The sequence below is a fragment of the Conger conger genome, chromosome 4 (genome assembly GCF_963514075.1).
Source record: "Conger conger chromosome 4, fConCon1.1, whole genome shotgun sequence".
Lineage (NCBI taxonomy): Eukaryota > Metazoa > Chordata > Actinopteri > Anguilliformes > Congridae > Conger > Conger conger.
The window spans coordinates 44,922,851-44,942,938 of record NC_083763.1 but is presented as its reverse complement, the minus strand read 5'-3'; the positions used below and the strand labels follow the sequence as shown (position 1 = coordinate 44,942,938).

The following is a 20,088-nucleotide window of genomic DNA, read 5'->3' as shown; positions in this document are numbered from 1 at the left end:
GCAGCAGGAACCCCCGGGCTCACCTTGTCCTGCTCCTGTCGACTCAGGGCCTCCCTGTGCGTGCGCTCCACCTCCATTTCCAGCGCCGCCAGGTCCTCCTGAGCGACCGCCAGCTTCTCTGTCAGCACTGCCTTCTCTGCCTCCTTCAGGGACAGGGCCTGTAGGGACACGCGGAAGCGCCAGATGTGGAAGACCGCGTACACTTACAGTAAGGCATGGCTTTTAAGCAAACACAGACATTCACGTGTCTGTTTGTTGGTCAGCAGTCAGACAAAGGTGTTTTGCCCAGCCGTATGATGAAGATGTTTTGCTGAAGAATTGATTTAGCAGAATATGTGCATGGCTAGAACGAATGTGCCAAGTCCACAATTTTGACTTAAAACATAGAGTACATATTCCAGAGAACTTGCTGCTTAGTTTCAGAAAATGCACCGTGCTGATGTATTATGAATTATCCTCATGCTGCATGTAATAAAGAGTGCCTTATCACAGTGGTCCTTTTCTCAACAGTTTGAATTAAAGATTTTTCTTCTAGGTGTCTTGGTGGTGCAGCCTGTAGAGCACTGACCGCATGCTCATTGCGAGCTGCGATGTCGGCGGTTCGAATCCGACCGTCTGACATTTGTTGCATGTCTTTCCCTCTCTCTCGCTCCCATTCTTCCTGTCTCTCTATACTATACTGTCCAATAAAGCTGAAAAAGTATTTTAAAAAAAAGATTTTTCCTCTACACAGAGAAAACTCGATTCCCAAAGCACAGGCCGGATATTCTACCTCTCGCTGACCCATGTGGCATGGTGAGCATGACTGCCTGGCATTCCCAGGTGAGCAAAAAATGGGATCTAGACATCTAGTGGGCTGGGAATCTGTGACTGAGGGACAGTTTCACACAAACAGATTAATTTAGCCCCAATTTACCTCAGGTATCACCTCGATATACATTATTACATTATTGCCATTTGGCAGACGCTTTTATCCAGAGCGACATACAGTTGATTAGACTAAGCAGGAGACAATCCTCCCCTGGAGCAATGCAGGGTTAAGGACCTTGCTCAAGGGCCGAACGGCTGTGCGGATCTTATTGTGGCTATACCGGGATTAGAACCACCAACCTTGTGTGTTCCAGTCATTTACCTTAACCACTATGCTACAGGCCTAATCGATATAGCCTGGGTATTTCCTAATCAGCTAGAAATCTTTCACTTCTCACTTTAGATATCTAGACGTTCTGGTGAAAACCCGGCTATATTCGGTTGAAAAGTGAAAGGTTTCTAGGCAGCCAGGTAAAACCTGAGCCATATCAGGGCTAAATCAGTTTGTTTGCGTCAAACTGTCTCTCAGTTCCAGATTTCCAGCCCTCTAGATGTCTAGATTGCGTCGTTCGCTTGCTGGGTCTGGGCGGGGCGCGGACCTGCTGCTTGTGGCTCTCGGCCTGGAGGAGGCTGTCATCGCGGTCCAGCTGCAGCAGGGCCAGCTCCTCCTGCAGGCGCTGCCGGTCGGCCTCCCCGCGCGTGCGCAGCTCCTCGCATTCCTGCCGCAGCTGCTGCTCCTGCTGCTCCCTCCGAGCAGTCAGCTCCGCTCGCAGCTGCTCCTGCGAGGGGGAGGGGGGAGGGGGGAGGGGTCACGCCGCGGCCCTCCGTATCCAGGAAACCATGACAACGCTGTTTCTGGTAAACCAGCCCCCAGTGTGAAAAGCTGTCAAAGATTTCAAATGTGGTTTAATCTAGCCGATTTGCAGAGACAATAACGAAAAAGAAAATTAATGAGTGAAACGTGTTTCCCTGGAGGGAATTTGTCTTGCAAGCAGTGAGCAGAAAACAAAACATGAGAAAGATGCGTGCCAATGCAAATTGCGAAACACAAACACGACACAAACACTATACAAATGTGCTGACAGCAGTTTTCTGTCAGTGCAGACTTCAGGAAAACAACAAACCTAAAGTCACTTATTATCAGCGGACTTGGTAACTCTTTTTAACCATACTATTGTGTAAATGTTTACCCATTTTCAAGGTATTTGGTTTTTCATAGATTTTTTATTGGACCCAGACTTCAAGATATTCTCAAGAATAATTATATAAACAGTATAAATTCATATTAGTTTATTACATTTGTGGTGTTATGGATCAAATTAAGGATATTGGCTGTTGATAGCATGGTATGAGGAATTTAAATTTGACAAGATCCCCTTTGGAGTCTACCCCCAAGTACTGTAGATGATTAGTATGATTGTGACCAAGATAAAGACAGCTTTGATGAGGAGGGGGGCCCCCAATGAGGCAAAAAGCCATGACATCTTCATTTAATAATGGCAGTATATCATGACCTTCCTCAACCCCTTGCGAGAGGCAAGGCAGAGTACAAATTGAGAACATAAACTCAATGACCCCAGGGCCCACTATATATGCAGTGTCACATGTCCACGTACATAAAGTCTGCTTTTGAGTGTTCCACCCAGCTCACCATGAAAATGAGCATTTTGACCCTCAGGTTTTCATTGGGTCAGGTTGGTATACCTGCTTGAGATGATGACCATGGAAAAGAGATGAATGTTTAGCAATAGCTGGAAGGAGTTGGATCAGGGGTGGCCAACCCTGGTCCTGGAGAGCCACAGGGTGTGCTGGCACAGGGTGGGCTGGCCACAGGGTGTGCTGGACACAGGGTGGGCTGGCTTTCCTTACTTTGGTTACTCAGCAGTTAATTGATCAATTACTGTAAAGCAGTTGATTATACAGTTAAATCACCTCACCTAGTTTCTTGGGTCTGAATGGGTTGCTGATTTTAGGGTGAAAACAAAAGCCAGCACACCCTGCGGCTCTCCAGGACCAGGCCACCCATGAGCTAGGTGAAACAGACCTGCATGCTTTACATGGGGCTGTGTCTTCTTGCTTGACTGTACATTATGCAGTAATGTGGCTACTGCCGTCTTATGGAATACTGAGTCAGGCTGGGCTATTTTCCATGCTACTACGTCATTGCAAATATTTCATGTCATCTCAAGAGTTATTCAATTTGACAATCGTGAAACAAGACCTCCTCGCCTTGAGACAGACAAACATGCTGCCATTTCAGATTTGTGACAAACGGAGTGCTTTCCATTTATTAAAATCCTGTGCCTGAAGTCACTGTTAGATGAAGGCCTGGTCTATTTCAGTCTAAAATATAGTAAGGTAACATATGACCACCTCTTGTCTTCATACCAAATATAACAGATTATTTTTTACTATTTTCTACTGAAAACGAGTGGTATCATAAAGTGAACATACCAGTAATACAAGTAATGGAGACGTTATTGTTTTGAATGACTAATGACTAATATTTATGATGTAGAACTTTATATATTAGATGATAATCATTGTTTATGAGTGCATTGTTAAAACCTGCCAGGTGTAATTTCACCCGCTAACACAAAATGTGTGTGCCAAATTCTAACACAATAGGAAGGAAAACAATCACTGGCGTCTCCCCTCTCATTTGTCATATCCCATGGTCTACCTTTAATGTTTTTATTTTCAACCAGCTAAACCATATTGAGCTGGGAGCTGGTCTGAACTGGTCAACCAGCTAAACCATGTTGAGCTGGGAACTTGTCTGAACTGGTAAACCAGCTAAACCATGTTGAGCTGGGAACTTGTCTGAACTGGTAAACCAGCTAAACCATGTTGAGCTGGGAGCTAGTCTGAACTGGTCAACCTGCTACCAGCTGTTTCAAAATCAGCGATTATTTTCAGCAGGGATCTTTATCTGTCCGTGACATAGAAGTCATCACACGCACTGGCCTGATTCAGCGCAAAGATCAACCTTATTACAACGCTCCCGTCCCTTCAAAAGTACCTTTTCCTCCCGCTCGGCTTCCAGCTGCTCCTGGTGGACGCGCTCGCTGCTGCTCAGGGTCAGCTGGGCCTCCCTGTCCGCCTGGGTCTGCCTGCTCTCCCGCTGCTCTCTTTCCCGATTGGCCTGAGCGGCCTGGAGCTCCGCCTCCCCTCGTACCTGCGCCACCTCACCTGAAGAAACAAGAAACAGAAACATAGATGTAACGGGTGAGAAATTGTCGAGGTCCGAGGTGGGATTTGAACATCGGCCTCTCATTCGTCCAAATATTTGTTGAACGAATGTGTTAACAGTCAGCTAAAGACAAAATCGCCTCTCGCCAAAGGCAACAATGTTCTTCTGAATTTGAGGGAGTGTTGTCACGGTAACCTGCTACGAGCCTTCGCTTTCACTGCACTTCACCGTGCTTACTAGCGAACTAGCTGAGCTAACCCCGTGCACTCACCCCCCTTTCACTCCCTCTCCATTTGAAACTCTGCAGCAACTTTTTTTTTCTCTTCTTCTTCACACCCACCCAGATCCCAGTCACGGCACCAATGTAACGAGTGAGAACAGACACGTACACCATGACTATGCTCAACAAGCTCAGAGAGAAGATTCTTTTTATTATTATGTACTTTATTAAAACTTGATAACATCATAGGTCAAGACATTAAAATGAAAAGAAAACATTAAAGTGACAGACCTCTATTCGTGACGGTTGAGTGGTGAACAAAGAAGAAATAAAAGACAAAGTACATAATTAAATACAACATGACTACATAGTAGAGAGATCTCTTGAACCCTATTCCTCAAATATTCAGGGTAGCAGTATTCAGTACTCAAGCGTGGGACTTGGAACTGACAGAAAAAAAAATGTTAAACTCATTTTGCAGAGCAACACCATCAATTTTTGGATGACAGTAAGTCCCTCTGTTCATTACTGACTGCTGTGAACAAATCTTTTAAGCAAAAAAAACCCAGTAAAACACTACTATTAAAATATTTTTTTTACTTTTCACTAAATTGCTGATCCAGGAAAACACTGTCTCTTTGTCTGTACTGTAAGTATTAGCTACAGAAGTGCATTACCTCAGTTACTGAAATTGCTTATAATGTGTATAGCTTTGGATTTCATATTCTGTCTTACTGACAGAACATGTGAGAGGTGAAACTGCAAGCATTATATCTCGCATTAAAGAAGGCCAAGCACCGCATACCACCAGAAAAACACACTCAAGCCACAATCTGGCATCTTCCAGTGTTCACCTTGCCATGTCTCCTTTACATTATAAGGCACTTAAGGCCCATCCACAACAAGAACAATAACTATAACCATAACAATGTGAGCATCCACAATGCTGAACGATAACAATCAAACTATTCTGTAAATAGTCTCTTGGCTATGGCATCTGCCATTTTGCACATGACACCCTGTAAATTCTGAGTCTGAGGGAGGGGGATTTAAAGAGACAAAGGTCTGTGCTTCCAGTATACGACCATCTCCAGTGCCCTGGTCAGAAACGCAAGGCACAGAGGTACTGTATCTCACGTCTCATTACACCACGTTTATCGCCGGCCTGCTCATTTGTTTCTGTGAGACAGCGGATGCCGCTAGCGACCCCTCTGTGTGGCTACCGCTGCGCCCTGTGCCACAGACTGTAAAAAAATATGAACCAAGTGCCTGTTATGTCACCAACTTACTATCCATGGCTTGAAAAGCCTTTTTATAGCTGCGGAAGTTTACCGGCGCGGCCATGTTGTACAATTTGAAGCCAGAGACTGCGCAGTAGAGAAGCTGATGCAGCTCCTCCACTTCCTCCAGCGCATAAGTAATCTGCCCCCGATTCATCCACAAATCATTGCTGTATTGACACATGGGGAGACATTAGATGAAGGGAAAACACTGACTGCAACTTTCGTGCAGGGACACATTATTGACTCCGTATTTTAACTGTGCCATTGACTTTACATTAAAAACGGGTCTGAACGACCAATACTGGAGCCAACCGCAGCGGCGCTAGTGAGCACCATCTCTCACGGTCTCTCAGCATGAGGAGGCAATGAGCTTCAAAAGAGAGGCCGGTACTCACGAGTCAGGGCCTCGTTGGCCCGTAGCAGAGTCTGCCGCTCGGCTTCCAGCTGCATGCGCTCCCCATCCAGCACCGAGGCAAACTCCTGTCCCTCGAACAGCGCCGTCTCCAGGGACTCCTTCTCCGCCCTTGGAGGGGGGAGAGCAAGGGGAGGAGGTGTCACTCTCCATGGGCTCACCCAGTTTCACATAGGCACGTACGGTAGAGTGGCTAGTACGTCGCTCTGGATAAGAGCGTCTGCCAAATGCCAATAATGTAATGTAATGTAATGTAATGTAATGTAGTAGTGGTTAGTGCACAAGACAGAGTTGAGACCCAGGTTTGACAGAGCTGTAATTTTTCCACTACAAATCCAGCTGTGTACAATATGCAAGGTAGTTATTTATATAACAGTGAAAAACAAATCTTGTAAACAGGGTCCTATAAGGCCACCCGGAAAAAAGATGTGTAATGCACTATGGTGAAAGATTTACAAGCCATTCCGTCATTTAGGTTACCCGACTCATTTACTGAGGCTAGTGCAGGTTGGTATGGCTTGTCAATCCCCTCATGCAGTTTGTCATTCATGTGGGCCATTGCCGTTACTAGGGGGTATGCTTAACTGGGACCTGGACGGTTGGTGATTTAAGCCTCAAAAAGATTACCGCAGCTGTTGGGCCCCTGAGCAAGGCCAATAACCCCACATTGCTTCAGAGGGGATTGGCTCCTGCTTAGTCTAATCATCTGTCGCTTTTGATAAAAACAGAAATGTAATGGCTCCATCTGAATTCGGTTGAGGCAGGCTGACGTACCTGAGGACACCCAGCTCCTGGGCCAGTCCCCTGGCTTTGCGCTCGGCTGCCGTCAGCTGGACCCCCAGGCTGGCCTTGTCTTTGGCCAGCTCCTCTCTCTCCCGAGCCCCTCTCTGGAGGGCCGCCGCCTGGGTCTCCACCTCCCGCCGGTTAGCAGCCAGCTGCTCCGTCAGGGCCAGCCTCTGTCTGCTCGCCTGTGTGCGCACACACACACACACAGTCACACATACACACACGTGGGCACGCACATACACACACAGTCACACATACACACACGTGGGCATGCACATACACACATGCACATGCGCACACACACACACGTGCAGTCACACATACACATACACACACACATACACATACACATACACACACACACGTGGGCGCGCACATACACACATGCACATGTGCACACACACACATGCGGAGGATTTATACAGAAATCCTCACACCGGACGCTAACCGTGAGCCAGCCTCGTCGGTAAACAGCAGGCGACGACAGGCGCTCGAACCGTCCTCGGCTCGAGCAGGACAACGGGCCGAATTACGGTTCTTCTCCTCTCACCCGACACGTTTCACCCCGTCCTGCTCGCGGTAATACATCAGGACCTCGAAGCTCCAAGCGTTTCCCCAGCTCCTCGTAAAAAGCCCAGACTAGGGCCATCTAACAAAACTCACATCCAGACAGACCGCGAGGTGTTGAGTACGGCAGGCGGACGCATCTGATCTCTCTAATCGGCTGTTAATGCGACGACGGGCCCCATAAATCTGCCGACGGCTGCGAATCTCACGCCTGGCGGGCCTCGGGGGGGGGGTTTAGTGAGGTAGAGGGGGCAGGAGGGGGCTGACCTGCGCGTGCTGCTCCAGGGCCTGGGCCTTCTCCCTCCTCAGCAGGCTCAGTTCCCTCTCCAGACCGAGGCGGGCCTCCTGTAGGTGACTCTGGGAGGCCTCCAGGGCCCGCTTTTCGGCGCACAGGTCCAGCAGCTCCTGCTCCAGCCGGCCCGCCTCGTCTCGAGCCGCCGCCCGCTCCAGCTCCGCCTCCCTCCTGCGCTCGCCCAGCTCCGCCTTCTCCGACTCCAGCTGAGCGCGAAGACGCGTACGCACGCACAAACACAAACACGTTTACAAACGTGGACAAGAATATGTATGAACACATACACACATATACAGATGTACATGCACACGTTTACAAACAAACACAAAATACACATGGATACATAATTATGTACATATATTATGTGTGTATAGACATACACATACACTCAGTGAGCGCTTAATTACGTATTTATTCGACTTATTTGCTAGATTCTGCTGCTACAGCCTATCCACTTAGAGGTTTGACGCATTGTATGTTCAGAGATGTTGTTCTGCATACGACTGTTGTTATGTGTGGTTATTTTTTTGTAGTTACTGTCACCTTCCTGTTTTGGTTCTGTGCAATTCTCCGCATTCTGTGAAAATCGCGAGAGATCAGCAGTTTCTGAGATACTTAATCCACCTTGCATTAACAAGCTGGTGTACAGGTTTACCTAATAAAGCGCTCATTGAATGTATGTACATAAACACATGCACAAATGCAAACAAAAAGCACACGCATAAACACACCCAAATATGAACAAAGAAGTGTGGAGTTCTGGAGTGCTGCCATAAACATCGCGCCATATTGCGTATAACATTAAGTAGAAAAGGAGATTAATTGGTAAAATGTTAACAGGACAATGCTGTTGGGTGGAGGCACTCGTACTGACCTGCAGCAGAATGCGGTTGAGCTCCACCTTGTCCCTGGCCAGTCCCTCGCTCAGGGCCCCCATCTTAGCCAGGGAGTCGCGGAGCCCCGCCTCTTCGCTATGTAGCTTGGCCAGGGCCAGTTCTCGCTCCGCGCTCTGGCACTCAACCTGCAGGGGGCAGCACACACACAGGTCGGGCACGTTCTATTCTCACCTGGGGTGCAGCATTATCCTTTCAGTTTGGATGGCTCTTAGCTGAATCAATATGTGTAGGTTTGGGGGGAGACAGGGAGACATTTCAGGCCAAATATTGCATTTGAATTTATAGCTAGACTAGCTAGTATTCTCATACCCAGCTAGACCAACTTTATGACCAACTTGGCTATGCTGGTTGACCAGCTCATACCCAGCTAGACCAGGACAATTTTCAAGTTGGTGAAGCTAGCGCAGCTGGATTTTACAGCAGGGATAGCAAAGACATAATGGGTAGTTCTGAGAATCATGATTAATAAACGATTGGATCTGGGAACTGTGGGTGTAACTTTGATGAGTCAGCATGAATAATAAGCACTAGGCTAGCGGGGTTTTGTTTTTGCTCGCGGCTAGCAGGCCTGAGGCCCACCTTGCTGAGGGCTTGTGTCAGGCTGCCCTTCTCATCCTCCAGGACCTCCTTCTGCAGAGTCACCTGACTCAGGGCCTCCTTTGTGGAGACCAACTCCTTCCGCAGGTTTGAGTGCTTCTCCTCCAGCTGCTCCTGGAACCACCGCCTGAAAGATACACACGTAGATGCACACACATACACACACACACACACACACACACACACAAATATGCACATGAATACAAAGGCACACATACACACACGTGCATACACAAACATACATATGTACATGCAGGAACGCAGGCACACACACATGCACAAACACACACACTAAGTCTTATTAAGACAGTCACTTTTTGCAGTGCATACACACAGTAACACGCATACACACATACAGTACACATGCAATGTAATGAACAGTACTAAAGCACAAATAGACATACACACCCAGGTGTATAATCCAGCTATGACCAGCTTGAAATACCAGCAACCAGCTGTTTCAAAACACAGCTTGAGCTGCTCAAACCATGTTGAGCATGGAGCTGGTCTGAACTGGTTAACCAGCTACCAGCTGTTTCAGAACCTAGCTTGAGCAGTTTTTTTTCAGCAGGGTTCACACATACACACACGCACAAACACACACAGGCATAGACATGCACACACACACACACACACACACACACAGGAACACGGAGGCCCCATTCATGCTTTTTCTAGAAAACGAGGAAACGCAGAAGCTAAAGGTCAGATCCCAGCTCAAAATATTGTTTTCAGTCGCTGGAGTCCAGAGCGTCCCCATTTCGTGCTGAGCTGTTCAGATTCCTGCAGTCGGATGAAAACCAAATAAGAGCTAAAAGTAATCCGCTGCTTACTTTAGCGGGGTCCGTTTTTATACAATGTCATCTGGGGCCGAGCTCGGATCTGAAGATGCCATGTGTTGCTGATCACCACTCCAAACAAACAAGGAAAAAAAAAAACGAAAAACCCTGGAGGGATTGCGCAATCCTCCCCCGGACCCCCCGCCCCCCGCAGTACCCCCTCCCGGCCGCCGGCCCCCCCGCCGTACCCCCTCTCGGCCTCCGCCCGCCCGCGCTCCAGCTCCCCGGCCAGGGCTTGGCGCTGCTCCTGCAGGAGGTGCTGCTGCTGCTGGAGCTCCAGGCAGGAGCTCTTCAGGGCCTCCAGCTCGGCCTGCTGGGAGTCGATCTGCTGGTTCAGGCTGGCGATGAGATTCTCCAGGCTCCCCTTCTCGCTGCGACAGAAAGTGACTCGCGTCACTACGGAGGACCTCTTTACCGCGTGCTGCGCCCAGATGTCCGGGTGACACATGATCTCAAAACGCACATACAAGTGTGCAGGACAAATTGACTGAATGGTGACAAAGAATTAATCAAGCAAATATTTAGTCATTGCTTTTTAGGGGCTACAAAATACATTTTAAAGCACAGTTCATTACATTACATGTCATTTGCCTGATGCTTTTATCCAAAGCAACTTATAGTTGATTAGACTAAGCAGGAGGCCATCCCCCTGTGGGGATAGAGGCATTGCTCAAGGGCCCAGCAACTGTGCAGATCTTATCATGGCTACACCAGGAATCGAGCCACTGACCTTGCGGGTCTCAGTCATGCACCTTAACCACTACGCTTATTAACTTTTTTTTTAAAAGGAGGGCGGACAGTCCACCCTTATTTTGTATTTTTTGCTTAACTCAGACAGGTAGAAATGCAGAGAGGGTAACAGATAGAGAAGGGATCAGAGCACAGAATGTGCCATAGCAGGGATGAAACCCCTGACACGCCAGTAGCAACGCTGGCGGGGCGTGGGGGTGTGCGTACCTGCCGACGACGTCCAAGGAGGAGCGATACCTCTGCGCCTCCCTGCGGCTCTCCTCCAGGGCCCTCTGGGTCAGCTCGGCCTCCTCCCGGAGCTCCTCGGCCCTCTGGTCCAGCTGCCTCCTCTCCGCCTCCCCCTCCTGCACCTGCCTCCGCAGGCCGCTCACCTGCTCCTGGGCCGAATCCAGGCGTGTGCGCAGCTCCTGATCGAAATTCATCCTAAATGAACGCTCATTCTAAGGCCAACTGTAATAAGATGCCTAATAAAATCAATAGTGCTTTGTGTTCAGAAAAACCTAGATCGACCAAGGCCTCAGCATCACTTTCAACAGCAAATCCCAGCCACTCTCAGGTGATTCAAACGCTACATCATGCTCATGCTGAATCACAAGACTATTTCAGTAAGAATGTTTTATCTATTTCGGTAAGAGTGCCATCTACAGTGAAGTCCGTAAGTATTTGAACAGTGGTACAACGTGCTGGAGCACCGAACCAAAAGAACAGAAATTGAACCACTGTCCAAATACTTACGGACTGCACTGTATACTTTAAGACGTGTTCGTATGGTTATGAAGAATCGGCAAAATTGAGAAAAAAGTGAATATTGTTTTCAGCTTGTCTTGGGTTATTAATTGAACCCATTCTTGCTGCAGAGCCAATGAGAAAACACCAATTGGTGTTGAAATAAGCACTTTGAAACGATCCAGCCGCACTTCTGCAGTCCTCTTTCTCACTGCCGGAAGACAAATGTGAAGCGGCACAACCCAATTTGGGTCGTGCGCACAGGGTGAAGGCAGCGCCCCTGACCTGCGCTTGCAGCCTCCGTCGAGAGAGGGCGCTCTGCACCGCCAGCAGGGTGCTGTCCCGGCGAGAGGGGGAGGGGCTATGGCGGGGGGAAGTGGCTCGGCTGGAGGCGGGGGAGGGCGTGGGGGGAGGGGAGAGGAGGCAGGGCTCCGCCCCGTCTGTGACACCTTCAGAGGTGCCGCTGTCACTGTCACTGCGAGCCAGCTGCACCGATTGACAGACAGACAGTCAGACAGACAGACAGTGAGGGAAAGAGACAGAGGGAAACCAACATACTCAATGAGCACTTTATTAGGCAGACATGTACACTAGCTTGTTAATGTAAATATTGAATCAACTAAATGCATAAAAGCATTGTGGTCAGACGTGGTCAAGAGGTTCAGCTATTTTTCAGACCAAATTTCATAATGGGGAAGAAATGTGATCTAAGTGACTTTGACTTTGACCGTGGAATGATTGTTGGTGCCAGGGTGGTTTGAGTATCTCAGAAACAGTCTCAAGAGAATGGTGCGAATGGTGCGAAAAACAAAAAAACATCCAGTGAGCAGAAGTTCTGAGGGCAGGAACGCCTTGTTCATGAGAGAGGTCAGAGGAGAAGGGCCAGACTAGTCAAAGCTGACAGGAAGGTGACAGTAACACGAATAACCACACATTACAACAGTGGTGTGCTGAAGAGCATCTCTGCATCTCTGAACACACAATGCATCAAACCTCTAAGTGGATAAGCAACAGCAGCAGAAAACTTAAGTCTAAAAAATAAGTAATAAATACCTAATAAAGTGTTCACTGAGCATGCATTAACGAAACGATTTGACTTTTAATTTACTACTGGTAACGATTTATGTTACAGCCCGTTTATTACCCAGGACTTACTGTGCAAATACCAGGTAGTTATTACGTAACTATTTTGATTTCAGAGGTACTATGAAATGGGCTGTAAAACATACTTAAAGAGTATTACATATGTTACTTACTGACTTTTTTTTCACAGAAATCAAAGTAGTTACCTCATAATTACACAAGTAGCTGTATTAATTACCAGTAAATACTAGGTAAATAACCGCCAGTAAAATTAAGCTTATTCATCAATAAATCAAAAGAAAGTGTGAAAAAAGCATTTTGCTCTTGCTGGGATATTGTTGCATGTATGACAATCAAACTAAGGTTTGCAGGGAGTAGGGGGAGGGGGAAATCTATTTTCTTTGAAAGGGATCCTCCATTTGGATTAAGGGTCGCTCCCTAAACTAAAGTGAGAACTCTGTAAACAGACAGTGCGAACAAATCGTACTCCTCCTGTCTGACGCATCGGTTTGGACCACTTGCAGCATGGATCCACAAATCACATAATCCGTGTCCCTTGCGATTAGCTGGCCTGCACGATGGCTGTTCTGAGCCGACGGCGTGAAAACGCAGCCTGCGTTATCGGCGGGAACAGCAGTCTTGTAAAAAAGGCAGGGTGGAGTGTGAGAGGGACTGACAGACACACTCCTTGAGATTCGAGCAGAAAAAAACATATGACCTCATCGCTCACGTCGCGATTGCTGGAGTGTGTCTCAAATGTAAGAACACGGTGGAACATGTCTGGCAGAGATATTGTAACCAAGCAGCGGTTTTTACCTGAAACCACGAATCGTGTAAAGTGAGAACTCACACCTTGCCGTTAACCCTGGCAAAGGCGTAATTTCATATCTACGCTTACTTTACTTTATGTTTATTTTCATTTACCTTTTACCTTTCTCTTACTGTGCATTGTGATTTACCACTGTGTTGTTTTCTGTTTTCATTTCTATTTTATTTCACCATTTTCTTGCCTTTTTGGATGCCAAGCATCTATTTATTTACAGTATCTATGAAAGAACGAACCAATGAACGAATGAACAAACAAACGAACAAACGAACATAAAGCTATTAAATTGGTTGAGTGATGCCAATGGGGGATTAGACACCATTACACACTGTGTACCATTACAACCCTGGGGCTACAGGTTAATATTATGAGACTGTCCGTAATCCAAGACTGTTGTATGACTTGTGTACTTTCAAGAATAGCGAGACGGTGAGTGCAGAACAGGGCTGACCTGGGAGACACTGTGAAGGATCTGCTGGAGACTGTCAATCTCCCTCCGCTGGGCCACCATCTCCGCTTGGTCTTCAGCTCTGCAGATATCCTGAGTGCGGAAAGCCATTTGGTCACCGGCGTCTGGGGTGACCCCCTCCCACCCACCCCACAGACCCCTTACCACCCCCCCAGACAAAGTCTGTGACACAAGGCCGACAGGGAAGAGGTGGATCTGATCAAGGAGTCAGATCCAGACCGCGGACCCCCAATCCCCCCATCCTGGTCTCACCATCCTGTCCAGACTGGTCTTCATGGCGGCCAAGCCCTCCTCTTGCTCACAGCTCTGCCCCCTCAGCTGCTGCACCGTGTCCGTCAGCTCCGAAATCCTGCGGAAGAACAAACCCATTGTCGACGGGCCCTTCAGCAAAAACGCTGTCAATAAAGCCTCTATCAACAAGCAAAAGTCTTGACGTGTGAAAAGTATCTTGTTGGCCAACAGGCCAAATAACAGCAGATAGTGGTGACAGTAATATGATAGGCGCTAGTGGGTTAATTGTATTATACAGCAAGAGAGACAGACTATATTAGAAAGTATGTTTGGGGTGCCCAGTTCTCTGTTATAAATCATTATCACTTACAGCACTTGGCAAATGGCATGTAATGTAGCCTCCTAATCATGAATTGCAGTATTCCAGAAACTGATAGGCAGACCTGTTCCAAGTTCTTGGGCATGGAATGCAACTGTTGTATGCATGCGCGTTAGCACATAAAACCTTGGACAATCTTCAAAAAACACATCGTTTTTGACTTCATGCTCCAATAAGACAAATGTTGTATAACATACTTAAAATACGATGTGCTGCATTGCTGCAACTAATATGATACAGAGAGCGGATTTTAGATTAATCAGTCATGTTTAGTAGACTATTTTTTATCAATATGATCATGCCAGTGCTGCCTTTTTTTACTTGACATTGAAACATGGTATTTCATAACAGAAAGTGCTGGTCTTAGATCTGACAATTTTGTTGGATCGACGTGTCAAGTAGAGCTTTTGGCCACAGAACACACAGTCATAGATCTTCAGATCATACAAGAGGATTGATTTTCCTGTAACATTAACTGCCTACAATTTTGGGGGAAAAAAAGATCAAATAGGCTTTGTATTCAGCCTGTATCATGTCATTTAAATGAAATTCTATTATCTCCCTATTACACAACAGCAATATCAGTACATTTGATCCCGTATTTAAAATCATCTATTCGCTCTATTTGTCTTATTTTTATAAAAGAAAACATTCCATGACTGAAGTTATAGGGATATATTATAGTACTCAGACAAAGAACAATGCCATTGAATCAAAGTAATGTCATCAACACACATGCTGACAGAAATCTTGACAGTAAACCTTAGTCCTCCCTCCTGATTCTGCCCCCCCCCCTTCTGATATCCCTCTTGTCTAACCCTAACCCTAAAATGTAAACATAAAATGTAATCTCATCCTGCATAGGCTCAACTAAAAAAGAAAAAAATACATTGAAATGTTACGTTTGGAACAGAAAAGTACAGTACAAAAAGTACAATTATACTGTCCTGAAAATGTATGTCACAGGTGCATATGCATACAGGCTAATCATTTGAAAACAAGGACAAAATATTTACACCCTATGGGAAAGATAAAGTGTGGAGTGAACAAGTTGGCAGCATTGTAAAAATTCATCTCGTCCCATCAATCATTCTAGCTCACCTTCCAGATTTGGTGTACGGTATTGAGGTTCCCAGAGCTGATGAGAACATCAGGTGATTTGAGTAACAAGACCTTGATATTTCATCACGACCGTGCAGGGAACGGGCAGCCAACGCAGACGCTGAAAGGCGGACAGTAAGACGGAAAGACGGACGGACCTGGAGTTGAGTTCCACTTTCTCCGAGTCCCAGCGGCTCTGAAGCTGCATGGCTTCCCTCAGCTTCTCTCGCAGCTGCTTCTCCAGCGCTGACACCTCCTGTCCACCGAGGGCGCTGTGGTGTGGCTGGGCCGCCTCCAGGCTCGTGCACGCCATGTGGAGGTGGCGGCTCACGGTAACGCACTCCACCCGCATGTCCGCCAGACTCCTAGAGCCACGGTAGACATATGTGAGAGAGAAGCGGACATATAGCCACGGTAGACGTATACTGTTTGGAGAAAATGGAGACACCTAACCCAGTTTCACAACTGGTTATCCATATTATCTAATGTGATCATAGATATGCAAACTCATAGAGATGTCTTCATAGTATCTCTGGGAAATGGGCCTTGTTTGAACCTTTCCTGAAGAGACTTTTAAACACTACCATCTTAGTCAACTTGTTGAGTAGCCTACATTACAGAAAATTACTCAACAGTTACTCAGCACTGCATTCAAAGCTGACACAAGCCACCTCTTCGAGATTGTTCTCCGCATTGACGGACAGGTTCGATGAGGATAGAGGGGAACCACAAACAGTTACTTCTCGAAAAGGGGGAAATGCATAGCCAAGGAACTCAGTGACCCCCAGTGACCTAATCCCCTTTAAACCGATGGGGGTATAAATTACCAGAGGGAATGGGGGGATGGTAAAGCTGGGTGGTGTTGGGGGCCTGGGGAGGGGGGAGGTGGGGGGGATGGTCAAGGAGGAGCTGGGTGGTGTTGGGGGGCCGGGGAGGGGGGAGGTGGTTGGCAGGCCGCCAGGCTCACCTGTCAGTGGCCGCGCGGAGCTGGGTGAAGCCGTTCCGTAGGGAGGCAGCCTGGCGCCAAAGCATCCGCACACGGGCCTGCTCGCGGCCCAGCCGGGAAGCGCATGTCTGGAGGGGAGGAAGACAGGACCTTTTTATCCAGCGGCCCTGGCAGAGGAGAGTTCCCACACTGCAGCTGCACAGCAGGTCGCCGGCAGCACTGTGACAGCGGGCCTCGGACTGGGCCGTGTCCTGATTTCGGGGGTGAAGCTGGCCCTCTCTGGCGGCCCTGCAGTTGCCGTGAAGGCGGGGGGTATTCGTTTACAGCGAGTTGCATCAGGGCCTTCATCTTGCCAGATGTTTGCGCTGTCCAGCGTTTTTTCTTCTTTTTTTGTATTGACTGGAATGTTTTCACAGGAAACGATTGCTGGGAAAATCACAACAAAAATTTAAACAAAGGCTCTCGGCCCCGGGACTGCCAAGAGCGGGCTGGAGGGCCTGGAGGCTTCACGGTCCGTTTTGGTCGATTAAATCGCTTCCCCTTTTTTCGGCAAGTGACGCGCTTTATCTCACCTCCTGCTCCCGGCGCATTCGGGCGTCTTTCTGGTCGGCCTCGTCGCGGGCCTTCCGCAGGCTGTCCGTCAGCGCCTGGTTTGCCACGCCGGCCTGCTCCAGCTGCTCCCGGAGCAGGGCGTTGACCTGGGCGAGGCCGGCACACCTGGGGAACACACGCGTTCAGTTACGCGGAGCCACCCTCGTCCGTCGGCCGCTAAACAAGCCCCCCACCGTCTGTCTGTCTCATGACCACTACATCACGCTAACATTTATCACCGCATTAGTCATCGCCTCTGATCTGACGCGCGATGGCTTTACAAGTCCGTGTCGGCTCCTAATCCAGCCAGCTTCGCCCGTCAAAGCCTTTTACATAAATGTTTACATCATGCGCACCCTTCGCCCATTACTGCCAACCGCGTTAAGCCTCGGCGACGAGCGACGACGACCTGACCGGGCGGGTTCAGCGGAGAGAGAGAGGGAGGCCGAATACCGTTCGCACGCGCTTGAGCGCCATCCGGGTGCTCCCTGAGGGTTCCCAGTGGTTCCTCGATGGCGCGGGGGGGGGGGGAAAGACGACTTCTGCTAATGGCTGGCAGGGTGACAGAACCCAGACTACGGCTCCTGAGACCGGTTCTGCTCTTAAAGTGCCCGTGGGGGGAATCCTCAGCCCTCTTCGGGATCAAAGGAGCTGCACCGCGCTAGAGGCGGACGACTGATGTCATGTTCTGGGAGTGGGGAATGCGCCGGAGGGGGAGTGCGGACCGATCGACTTGGGAAGGCGGCGGGAGGAGCCTGACCGGAGAGGCCACGGAAAGAAACGAGGGGGCAGCGAGCGCAGGGGGCCCCGTGGAGCCGGAGCGAGCTTGGCACAGGCCGGGGCCTGCCACCGCATTTCGATTAGAGCCCCGCGGCCCCATAAATCAGGAGCCTTTAAAGGCTGGCTTCAGGTGCGGGAGTCGGCCCCTCTCAGCGTGAGGCGCCGTTAAACCCCTTTGGCGGAGGGGCCCGAAATGGCGGGCTAATTAGCTCTGACAAATTGGACGCTTTCTCGCTCCCCATTCCCCCCCTTCCCGCTACAGCGGTTCGCCGGGAACGTGGCGCCAAACGTTTCTCAGAAACCGTTCGCCTCCCTCTTTTAATTCCGTCAAAAAGAGCGAGCATATTCTACGGGAAACACGCCTCTAATTCCTTTTTATTATTCTGCGCTCAGTCCAAATTAGGCATATTCACAGGTTGCCACTTTTCTTTCTTTTAGTGCTAGCGAAATTACTCCCGCGACGCCGTGAGGCAGAATTCGCTTTCTGTGGGATTACGATGACTACCGACTTCCCAGAATGCCGTTTGGCGTAGCGCCTACCTCTTCTGCTCCTCCTCCAGCTGACAGAGCTTGCTCTGCAGGTCCGAGCTGCGTTCCTGCTCCGCCCGACGCAGGCGGCTCGCAGAACTGTCCAAGTAGGCCTGCAGCTGGGCCCAAGCAAAACAAGCCGTGAGTCACCCGCAGGCAGGCCGCGTTAAATCACCACCACCGTCCACCCGTCGATCCCGATCGGACGGGCCTGCCGTAAATCAAAGCCGCCAAGCCCGTCTTCTGCGTTAGCGCTTCTGCCCCGACTGTTGTGCCAGGTTACATAAAACAAACACAAACTAGTCATGGGTTTTGAACGGAGAAGAAGTTCTCTTAAATCGAAATGACGTGTTCAGTAACCGCAAACAAACGTGGGTTTGCGGTTGTTCTGTTCGTTTGAGCAAACTGCTGCTGTGTTTTTACTGACAGGCGAGTCAAAATCTGTAGTGATTATGGAGCATGGACACCCGCAAAGCCAGAGAATGAAAGCATTGAAAGATTAATCCACTTTTGTATATGGCACATATCTGGCTACATTATTCAGTAGCGGACGGTGTTCGCCAATTTTTCGTTTCTCCTTACTTACTGAGAGTTTGAGCTTTTCAGATTCAGAGGTTTTCTCCAACACCTGCTCCTCCAGTTCCCCACACCTTTTCTTGTACTGAAGCACCTGGAAGAGTCTTGGGCTATCAAACCTCACAGACAACTCATTGCTAATAATGTTTTGTCAAAACATGTACAATGGCAGAGGATGGAATAGGATTACAGGCGTTGAAACTATGAGAACCTTACAGGGGCTTGGCTTGGGCCTGGTTGGAATACCTTGCTCTGCAGTTTCTGGACTAGCTGAGCCTGTCTCTGCTGGCCCTCCTGGAAGGCCTGAAGTTTGTGCCTGTAGATCTTCTCCTCGGCCTGGAGCCTGTGGTGCTCCAAGGACACGCTGTCTCCGTCCGAGTCCTGCGACTGCAGGGCTAGCATCCGCTCCAGCTGCACAGGGAGAGGGGGGTAGAGAGAGAGGTGTGCTAACTGACAGCTGACCCCCGACCCCTTTCGAGGTGCTAACTGCTTCGGAGCGTGACGGGGTATTTATACGGCGCAAGGCGACGGCAGCGAATCGGCGAAAGGTGTTCTGCAGCCTTCATCGCACGCTGCTTGAAAAACGGTCAGGTCCTCGCAGGTCTCTGGTGGTGTCGCTGCAATTTGAAACTGGACCCTTCATGGCCGGTAGTTTCTCAGACCATATATCAGGTTTCCTTTGCAGAAGATGGAAACTCGTGAAGAAATATGAAAGTAAATTATCAGATTCTATGCCTTCCAGCAAATATCAATGTAGATGAATAGTTCAGCATGTTGCAAACTAACTGACATCATTTTGAACAAGTTAAAATTGGTTGAGGGTTTGAATTGCACATAATATGATAACATTATAGCATAACAAACAACAGGGACAGTCAGGGGGCATGCACATATCCTGAAAACAACTGCAAAATATCTCTGAGTTTATTTTATTGAGAACAGGACAAGTGGAAGATCACTTCACTCACACGATGTGGAGACTGTAGCCTGAACCCTAGGGTCAGCCCCGGAGGTGGCGTTTGCGGGAATGGACTTGTTTACTATTCCCGTTCAATTTTCCCGTGTATGTCCTCCACCCCAGTGTCACGTAACTTCTCCTCCACCCCTCCCCCCCCCCCCCCTTCCTCTCTCCACCCACTCTCCCTCATGGTGCCAGATACCCCTGTCCTCGTTAACACAAACCACATGTTCGGACTGGCTACAACAC

At 48.7% G+C, this 20,088-nt stretch overlaps 1 protein-coding gene across 1 annotated transcript in view; it reads right to left on the bottom strand.

Annotated features, from left to right (window-relative positions):
- crocc2 (ciliary rootlet coiled-coil, rootletin family member 2) overlaps nt 1-20,088 on the bottom strand; it is a 50,690-nt gene that overhangs the window by 17,795 nt on the left and 12,807 nt on the right. The window contains exons 4-22 of the mRNA XM_061238968.1: nt 19,128-19,292; nt 18,892-18,975; nt 18,318-18,424; nt 16,979-17,123; nt 16,428-16,534; nt 15,619-15,825; nt 14,002-14,098; nt 13,732-13,821; nt 11,657-11,857; nt 10,853-11,052; nt 10,084-10,266; nt 9,039-9,183; nt 8,438-8,584; nt 7,539-7,769; nt 6,693-6,886; nt 5,902-6,029; nt 3,833-4,002; nt 1,410-1,589; nt 24-158 (exon numbers count right to left, since the gene is read on the bottom strand). Of these exons, the coding sequence (XP_061094952.1) occupies nt 24-158; nt 1,410-1,589; nt 3,833-4,002; nt 5,902-6,029; nt 6,693-6,886; nt 7,539-7,769; nt 8,438-8,584; nt 9,039-9,183; nt 10,084-10,266; nt 10,853-11,052; nt 11,657-11,857; nt 13,732-13,821; nt 14,002-14,098; nt 15,619-15,825; nt 16,428-16,534; nt 16,979-17,123; nt 18,318-18,424; nt 18,892-18,975; nt 19,128-19,292 (2,916 nt within the window). The remainder of the gene's footprint in view (nt 1-23; nt 159-1,409; nt 1,590-3,832; nt 4,003-5,901; nt 6,030-6,692; nt 6,887-7,538; nt 7,770-8,437; nt 8,585-9,038; nt 9,184-10,083; nt 10,267-10,852; nt 11,053-11,656; nt 11,858-13,731; nt 13,822-14,001; nt 14,099-15,618; nt 15,826-16,427; nt 16,535-16,978; nt 17,124-18,317; nt 18,425-18,891; nt 18,976-19,127; nt 19,293-20,088) is intronic.